This window comes from Fulmarus glacialis, unplaced genomic scaffold (genome assembly GCF_000690835.1).
Source record: "Fulmarus glacialis isolate BGI_N327 unplaced genomic scaffold, ASM69083v1 scaffold23581, whole genome shotgun sequence".
NCBI classification, from domain to species: Eukaryota; Metazoa; Chordata; class Aves; order Procellariiformes; family Procellariidae; genus Fulmarus; species Fulmarus glacialis.
Window position 1 is genome coordinate 6,062 of NW_009193737.1, and position 9,465 is coordinate 15,526.

Below are 9,465 nucleotides of genomic sequence, written 5' to 3' on the forward strand. Positions count from 1 at the left end.
CCTACTTGGCCTCACTGGTTTATTGTTTTTAAATGGTTTTGGATTCTTGAAAATGGCATCTGACTATTATTACAGTTATTTTTATTATTGGCACAATTTAAATATTATTAGAATCAGTGTGTTCATGGAGGTCAGATTGCTGGTAAGTACAGCTTGTTCTGGAAGCCACATGAAGGAATGAAATTTAAATCTTCAAACATTTTGGGCCATATTTTTTTAAGTCACATCGGAAATTGCATGCCTCAATTAATGTTTGTCCTCCTTTTTGCTTTGTGTTTTAAGTAACAAGCCAAACCCCAACCAGATCAATGTAAATAATGTCAAACCAGGAGTGGTAAATGGTACTGGAGTACAGGCACAGAACACGGGAGCAGGACGGGCCTGTGAAAGCTGTTATAGTAAGTGACATGCCAGTATGGCAGTTGTGCATAGAGAGTGTGAATGCTGTGTTGCAAACAGTAAATTAAAAGCTGTGTTGTGGTGGGGGGTGGGAGAGAAGGCTTTGGAAGGGTGGGGAGACAGAATTTGACATAGCAGCATTTAAGCAAAGGGTCTTTTTGGGTTACTGGTGTTATATTTGTAAATAAAATTATGAAGTCCTAGAGGGGGAGTTAGTAAATATCCTACGTAATTGCAGGTAGCTGTAGAGCAAAGACTTAAAACACCAAGGTGTGAACTTGACAATTTTTTCATATTTTTTTAGTAGATTTCAAAATATGTGATATCATTGTATTTGGTCTGCTGCCTGATACTAATATACTGAGTTCTAATGATTGTGCTCCTTTATGGGGAGCCTTTAGAGATGCTGAAATGTAGGACTGTACAAGAAGTCAAGTCACAGATTTCTTAATGTTCTTTAGCTGAAAAATTAATGTATGGGGAGTTCCTGAAGACAATCTTCCCTCTCTCTCTCTCCCATATTCTGCAGAAATTGTTGTCTACCAATCTTGCTAAATGAGAGCTTTCAGTTTCATTGGCAGGAAATTCTCCCATCCTACTAGTTGTTTTTTTCTGTTCATGTTTTAAAAGGGATTTATATGTGTAATTATTTCTGCTGAAATCACAAGTACATTTAACAGTGGTGATGACAGCGAAGCCATCATCAGGTTTTTAAGGTCTGTTTGAGCTTTGCACTGTCTTTGTGTGGGTTTTCTTTTGTGATGGTTCTGAAAAGAATAAGCTCTGAAAAGTGATCCTGTTTAAGGATATATATAATTTCCACCTTTGTTATCTCTAGCCACACAGTCTTACCAGTGGTATTCTTGGGGTCCCCCTAACATGCAGTGTCGCCTCTGTGCATCCTGTTGGACGTACTGGAAGAAATACGGTGGCTTGAAAATGCCAACACGGTTGGATGGGGAGAGGCCAGGACCAAACCGCAATAATTTGGTAGGTATCTGCAAAGCAGTCTGCTCAGTACTCTTGCCTGGGAAGCTAGGTGCCATGATATCTAACTAATTGTTCACTGTTCTTAAATATTTAACAACTAAAAGAATGCCTTTAGCCTCCATTGTTGTCCTTGGGTTTGGTATTTCATGTCTTGCAAAAGCTGGCACGTTAACTTCGGCTATAAGTAATTTGTTGCCAAGTATTGCCCTGAGAAAAAAAAACATCATTTGTTTAGCAAACTAGCCATCAAATGCATGGGATAACTTAATGAAGATGGAAAAAACTGAAATGCTAGCCAGTGTTTCTGGTATTCGGTTTCCATGATTTTTGCTGTAAGGGGAAGAGGACTTTTTTTTTCCCATAAAGGAATTATTTACTGAAACTGTTCCCTTTCCCAAGGCACATTCCAAATTAGATACCCCAAATAGCTAGTGGCTTTTTAGAGATCCCTTATCTTGTTTTTCTACTTCATCCTATTTTTTTTAATTAATCCTCCTTCCTTTTGGATAGGTTTTGAGTAAGCATTGTATGAGCTGCTTCTGTTTAATTTTTCCCCTTTTACTTAAAAACCAAAATTCTCAGAATTTTTCTGAATTTGGTGGAAGTTCAGTCTGGAAGCATCATATGTTGAGCTGATTGGAAAAAGTAGCTGCATCACATGGACAGAAGGATAGTGCACACTGAACTTTGGTCTTAGATTAATTCCTTTCCTCTCTCCTAGTCTTTGCTATGGTTCCCTTTCTATTCTATTTCTTTCGTTTAACCTCTGTCCTTTTCGGGCTTCTGTTTGCCCTCTGAAGCTACCTAATTGCTGAGAAAACTGCCAGGTTTTATCAGCCTTATACCTCTTGTTTGTTAATTAAAAAGTATGTAAATAGTCAGAGAGGGGAAAATCTTGTTCTCCCTAAACTGAAATTTCCTCCTATTTTCCAACCGTGGGCAGGTTTGAGATAACAGGATACTACTTTCATTATTTTATTGGTTGACGTAGTTGGTTTTCATGAAGAAATACTGCTTTTGCTCTCTGTAGTAGAGAACCGTCTTTCAGTATTATTCTTTATTACATGCAGTGAATATTTGACAACTCTGTAAAAAATGCATTCATTGAGTTCAGAATAAGAATGAAAACAGAAATTCTTGCAACTTTTGAGACAAAAACATTCTTGCATGCTGTAAGTTTGCTTTGGGAAGTGAGTTTGTGATGTATATTTTAGCTGTACAGTTACTTTCTGATTTTCCTCTCCCTCTTACAAATGCTTTTTTATAAGGTGTTTGCATTGTATATCCAGAGCAACTCTAAGCACCCAAAGTTTGAGAGTCTTTCTGTTGGCTCTGTAAGCACTAAATCATGTGATAGCATCAGGTAACTTCTTTAGGTCTGGCTTTTCGATCCCTGCTTTAAAACTTGGGATAGCACAGAAATAAGTACTTCCCTGTGAAGAGAAAATGTTTATCTTTGTTTTATCCTTTAAGCTATTTTGGAAGAAAATTCCAAATGTTGATGGGTAAGGTGTGGGAAATGGGGAATAGCTGGGCTGAAAATATTTTCATCTGTAATACTGTTTCTGTTCTTATGTCTGTGAATCAGTAGTTGAAAGTGATTTTATATGATATTCTTTCTCTTGTTTAAAACCATACTTTCTAATAATTATTTTTTAGAAACCATATTTCTTTTTCTTTCTTTCTAGAGTCCTCATGGTGTGCCAGTACGAAACAGTGGGAGTCCCAAGTTTGCTATGAAGACACGACAAGCTTTCTATCTCCATACAACAAAACTGACAAGAATTGCCAGACGTTTATGTCGAGATATCTTGCGCCCTTGGCATGCTGCAAGACATCCCTATCTGCCTATTAACAGCGCAGCAATCAAAGCAGAATGTGAGTGGTGATGAAGCTGAACACCTACTTGCAAAGGAGCCCTTTGAGATTCCTTCCTTGTAAAGTTTGAGTTGCAACTTCTTGAGACGCTCTCTTGCTCGTAGCTAGTGGTTTCACAAAATCTGACTATACTTGCAGAGTGTTCTAAATGATCGCAGGCTAGACAAGTAACTTAAATTCATGAGTTGTTGTTTGTTTTAAAACGTTCATGTTTGCTATTACGTTTAGCATTCTCCTGCATTTGTGTCCTCCTGCCAAGACATGCTTTTGCAACCTGTAGAATTCCTTTTGATTGGAAAGCTCTTTTGGGACACTTGAGTTACTAATTTAGTTTTACTATAATATCTAGATGTCTTTATCCTCTAATTATTTTTCTTTGTTTTACAGGCACAGCACGTTTACCTGAGGCATCAGAAAACCCATTGCTATTAAAGCAAGTGGTTCGAAAGCCTTTAGAAGCAGTACTCCGGTATTTAGGTATTAATTAAAAAAATCTAAAAAAATTAAAAAAAAAAAAAAACACACCAAAAAAACACACCACCAAACACAAAAACCCTCAACCAAACAAAAAACCCTACTAGCTAATTCTGCTAACCGTTTCTTTTTCCATTTGTTTCTGCATTTGGATGCTGGTTCTGGATTCAAAAACAAAACATGAAAACCCTCCCATGAACTTGTCCTTTTTCCTTTTCCTATTTAATTTGGCAGATCTAGTGGCTCAGCAGTCTACTGTGGGCTCACTGAGCTGTATCAGAAACTGTTTCAAGTGAAGCAAGGGATGTGTTTGCTGTGGCCTCCGATGTATGTGGGGACAAGTTACCACCTGCTGATGGAGGCACGAACATAATGTTTTGGGAACAATTGGTCAGTCAGTCCCGTTGTTCCAATTTTTGAGCTGTCTGGAGGCAGTTCCTACGGTTGAGTCCTTCAAGAAGCCTCTCGGGTTTAGGACAGCACTGTGTCCCACAGCTTGTGAATCCATTGCTGGCTGTTCTCTGCTGGAGCTAGACAAGGAGACTATATTTCCATTCTTCACTTTCTTCTTGGTTTTTTCGGGTTTTTTTTACCGTTTTCTTTAAGGACTTGGGCCTCATCAGCTGATCTGTGGGGCTACTGAGTAGCTCTGTCCAAGACCTTGGTGTAAGTTTTAGGTGCTGGAAGAGGCCAGCTACATGACCTGCCAGCTCTGACTCCAAATGAATGCAAAATCATTTTCCCTACTGTTGCCAGTTGCTGGAGATACCCTGAAGACATGTCTCAGGTTGTTACAGCAGTCTAGTGTGAGTCTAACCACAGAAAGCTAGCTTGGACAGTGATACTTTGAAGGCTTCCAGGTTAACAAGGAAATTGATTGCCTTTTTACTCTGGTAAGAAACACTGGAGTTGATTTTGTGTTTCTTTGAATATTTTTGTTGATTAAATATTGTAAGGCTCAGGGTTTATTAAATATTTACTGCTTCTCTGTTGAGTGTTGCACTTCTGCTGTATATTGATGAGATACACAGATTGAGAAACCTTTGGATATGTATAGTGCAACCAAGTAAAGCCAATAAAGGGAGAAGTTTTGCTGTTGGATAAAATCCTGCTTTTAGTAGTTGTACAGAATGTAGCAGTAGATTTTGAGATTTCATTAGTGCTGTGTCAGGGTCTCCATTTGACTATTGAGCTGGGAGAAGGGAGTGAAAGAAACGGAGAGAGGCTGATGGACTGGCGAGAATGTATTTTTGGAGGTGTCGTGCTCAGTGTGCTTTAAGTTGTATGTTATTTGACCGTTTGGGCTGTGAGAGAAAAACTTGGTTGAAGCTCCCATTTGCTGTTGCTTGAAACTTTCTCAAAATCTTTTCAGTTGAACAGAGTGTGCTTGATCTCTGCCGTGGCCAAAAGTTTGAATTCAGACTCTGTGTGTGCTTTATGGTGGTGCTTTGAATCCTCACTTGTTTGGCTAGTTTAGAAATTGTATTTTTTACAAACCTTGCAAAACTGGCAAAGTTGTAATTTCCGCAGAGTTTAGGGGTGTTGCATGATTGCCCAAAGGTGGCTTTTACTATAGAGCACCCCCAAAATGATCCCAGATTGTCGGAGCATAGCGTTTTGGATACAAAGTGCTTTTGTTATCAACTCTTATTTTAGGATAATATTATGACATTGGTTTTAACATCTTCAGTAGAGGTGAATTCCTAAATGTACTTAAAATGCTTTATATAAAAAGCAATCTCCAGTCAAAATTATTGACTGAGATAGTTTGTGTGTAAGGGGAGGTATACTTGGTCACCTTGGAAGTTTGCAGGCTGTTTTCAGATTTATAATTCCAGTATCTTCACTAATAAAAAAAAAAACCCACCTTGCTGTTTTACAACAGAGTCTCATCCCTGTCCTCCGAAACCAGATCCTGCAAAGAGCTTGTCCAGTTCTCTCAACAATCTGACTCCTGCTAAGTTTACGCCTGTCATTAATAATGGGTCCCCAACTATCCTGGGAAAAAGAAGTTATGAACAACACAATGGAATGGATGGTAAATATTTTTCTGCAAAACGTATATTGTCTATATAGGCTTTTTTCTTCTGTCCTTTCAGTATACAAGGAGATGATGAAAACTATAGTCCTTTATATAAATTCCAAGTTTCTTATTCTTGAGGGAGATTAATTTTTTCCTTTTGTAGAAGTCGCTTGTCCCATTTCTCCTTCTGGGTGAGACACACGATGTGTACTGCCTGGGTGGTGCATGCACATAAAGCTACTGTGCTAGTGGAACTCAGCCTAGCTTGACCAACCTTGCAAATAGGATAGTGAAGGAGAAACTTCCCTTCAATTTTAAATGAGTAGCATGAAAAAAACCTTAATAGCTTTTTCCAGTGATGTTTCCTTTTTCTTTTGAGGTTTACAGCTTTTTTAACCTGTAGGTAGTAGCTGTGCAGTTCCCAGGTGGCTTTGTAACGTGTGGATCACCTGGCTTTCAGCAAAGCTACCAGAGGCTGCATGCCATTGAGAGAGGCAGGCTGCTGCTTAGCTGAGGGAGGCAGACGTGCCAGATCTGGCGTGGCATAAACCTGCTCCTGCCTTGCGCAGAACCGGAGCATTTGCTTTTGTTGGCCCTGTCACTGAGCACCTCTGTGCAGTGGAGTTTGGGCTTCATCTCCTCAAGAATAAAAGGCAAGGGGAAGGTGTTTGAAGTGGGAGATAGACGCAGGATGTTCCTGGCACGGACTCCAGGGCTCTTGTTCTGAAGAGTTGCTCTTGCCTGAGAGTGTCGGGGAAGAGAAAGTGCAGTCTTTTTCTCAGATGAGGATAAAAAGGTCTGTTCAAATGGTCTTAACGGGAGTAAGAACATGGAGGGTAGCTCTCCTTAACAGGAGAAAGGAACAGTTGTTTTAATGGTGACTCTGAGTAGGGAGGGAGATGCAGAGAATCTTTCTCACTTTTACCTTTATTTTAACTTTGTATGTGGCTTAACTAAAATATAATTACAAACATTTGATATCTTACTGTTTGTGTTTTAACATTAAGAACTTTTTAAACTGCTGCTGTTCAGGTTGCTGATGTCATGTTTTTCTCTTTTCTGTTCACTTGTGCTCTATCAGGCAACATGAAGAAGCGCCTGTTGATGCCTAGCAGGGGTAAGACCTTGAAGCTGCGCTCAGCTTATGCTAGGAGAGTGATTTTTAGTTTCATCTGCTGGCTTGTCTGCTTTGTGGCTAATGAGTCTGTGTGCACCTTCTGTGTTGATGTCTAAGTGTTCCTTGGGTAACCATTTCCACCCATGGTTATGCTGCTCACCTTCCAGGCTTTTCACATGCAGATGACAAGTCTTACAACCGTACTGAAGATGTGAAGTGCTATGTTCAGAATTGATTACCAATTCCTCAAGTTGACAGAACAGTTTTCTGGCAGTTTTGTGAAGCTGCTGAAAGCTGTGATGGTTGGTTTGAAACTAGGTGGTGTTTCACTGTTTGACTTTTAAGAAATCCAAGTTTCATGCGTCCTGAACTACTTTAAATTCACATTGACCAAAAGAAATAGAAGACAGTATTCACATCGAGTCCCAAATTCAAGCCTCTGTATTTTCCACTGTGAGTGGATGGTCTCCCCAGTGAGAGACTGTGTGTTCTCTATTTGCAGTATAACTGGTTTTCAAAATTTTCACAGGTTAAAAATTAATCTGTTCTGACTACTGAATAGACCTCGGAAGCTTTAATTTGTGATAATGCAGGAAACGTACATACGATGTCACTTAACCAAATTCAATAGAACAGACCAATTTTGAATAGTTAGGATATACAAATATCATCGTGAGACAGGCAAACACAAAAACTTAAGCTTACATGTTACCATGAAATGGCCCACACTGCATGCCCTGATGTTAAGCTTTGTGTTTAATGGCTGAGACAGTGGATGACTGTTACAAATATTTACATGCATGCATATATAAGTGCATGTGGAGAATACAATAAGAATGAGGACAGTGGTCGTTCTACTGTCTTGCTCTCTTTGGGAATTTATACCTTGATATTGTGTTGCTGAGTTTTTAATGTGCTTTTTAACTTTTGTGTTTGGGGAAGAATAACAAAACCCTGCTGCCTTGGTCAGTTTGGCTTCCTTGGAAGCTTTGTCCAGTAATGAGGGATGTAGATGCGGAGTAGCTTACTGAATTTCCACAGCTCCTAGTGACAACCTGATTATGGGCATGTCTGCTGCTCCCTTCTAAATGTCCTCATCAGCAAGGGGACTGCTGAGTCACTCAGCAGATGACACACTTCTGAAGCTCTGAGATGTTGTGGCCCAAAGGAGGGAAGTGGAAGAACAACTGACCCTTCCCTCAGGCTCTTTCTGCGTAGAGCACTGGATTTGATAACCTCAGACGGTTTACTTTCTGGAAATGGAGGATTCTTGTTTTAGTGTTTTAAAACATCTGTCTGCTGGTATACATATTTGATTAGATACATTTCAGCCATAACTGTTGCTGGAGTGGTTTGCAAAAAGAAGATTTTGGTGAAGTACCTGTTCTGGCTGCTCAGAATATGTGTTTCTCTGAAGCATATGCCTGTAGTTGTGCAGGGGCCGACTCTCACCGAGCGCTTGCTGCTTTATCTGCTCGGTCTGTTCTCGGCCAGCCACTGAAATACTTGGAGTAGTATTTGTAGTATTTGCCAGGTAGCAGAGTACGAATCAGTCCCAGAATCTGTTTACCTGCTGAGGTAGTGGGTGTTAACTGGATATTCTTGTGAGCTGTTCAGCTTAAACTTGTTGGTTGAGATTTATTTGTGAATGGAAAATGTTTGTCATGCTGCAGTTTTGACATTTGGAATATTTTCTGACCCTGGGTTGCTGGAAGCTTTGCCGAGACGGAGAGGGAAGGGAACCACCTGTAAGGAAACAAGGTTTAAAGAACTTGGATCAAGATCTGCTGGGCACAGGGAAACAGATGGTGGAAGTTCAGTGGATCTATTTCTGGCCTGGAGCCAGTTTGCATGCCAGTGCCGCTTAGCACAGGTTCCCAGTTGCCTTGCGTGTGAGCTGGTAAGCTTTACTGGCTCTGGGCATGGCTAATGCTGGTTTCCTGTGCTGTGCCAGAACTGGGAACATGGTGCTGAGTCTTCTCCTTGGCTCTGGATGGAGTCATACAGGCTTACTAGTTTGGGGGGCTGCTGGTGGGAAGGGAGAGGAGGACATCAGAGGAGAGGAAGAGCACAAGTTGGAACCGTTGTGAAGAAGGGGTGAATGGCAGCGAGAGTGATGAAGCCTTGTGACCAGAATTTAGGAGCCAATGAGTTAGTATAAAAGGATTGAAATAAACCCATCTATCCAGACTGACTGATTTTTTTTTTTTTTTTTTTTTAGTACAACTGACCTAAAATAGAAAAAAAGATTGATGAGAGTAAAACTGAATTGTTGTAACCAGTCAGATGCTTCATTTACATAGCTCCTATAGATACTATCGGAAATTGTGGCGGGGGGGGGGTGTTGTTTTTATGTTTTTCCTCTCCCCTTAGTGATACACGGTGGCATACTGGGTGGTTTAGGTCGTTGTAGGAGTGTACTGCAAAGAAAAGCTGGTGTTAAGACAACTGAACGAGGAGACTGAAAATACTCTTTCTGCACAAACTTAAGTGCAGGGAGACACTTTGTCCACCTATGTTGAAAGAGTTTTCAAGAAGATGTTAACTTACTGCAATGTTACATGAATTATCCAGGGATTTTTGT

General features: G+C 40.1%; 1 protein-coding gene across 1 annotated transcript in view; it reads left to right on the plus strand.

The window, feature by feature from the left end:
* Positions 1 to 282: 282 nt before the first annotated feature.
* LOC104083899 (metastasis-associated protein MTA1-like) overlaps positions 283 to 9,465 on the plus strand; it is a gene marked incomplete at its 5' end in the record, with an annotated part of 25,745 nt that continues 16,562 nt past the window's right edge. Inside the window, 6 exons of the mRNA XM_009587558.1 lie at positions 283 to 398; positions 1,238 to 1,389; positions 3,078 to 3,267; positions 3,655 to 3,744; positions 5,627 to 5,779; positions 6,846 to 6,881. Coding sequence (XP_009585853.1) covers positions 283 to 398; positions 1,238 to 1,389; positions 3,078 to 3,267; positions 3,655 to 3,744; positions 5,627 to 5,779; positions 6,846 to 6,881 — 737 coding nt within the window. The remainder of the gene's footprint in view (positions 399 to 1,237; positions 1,390 to 3,077; positions 3,268 to 3,654; positions 3,745 to 5,626; positions 5,780 to 6,845; positions 6,882 to 9,465) is intronic.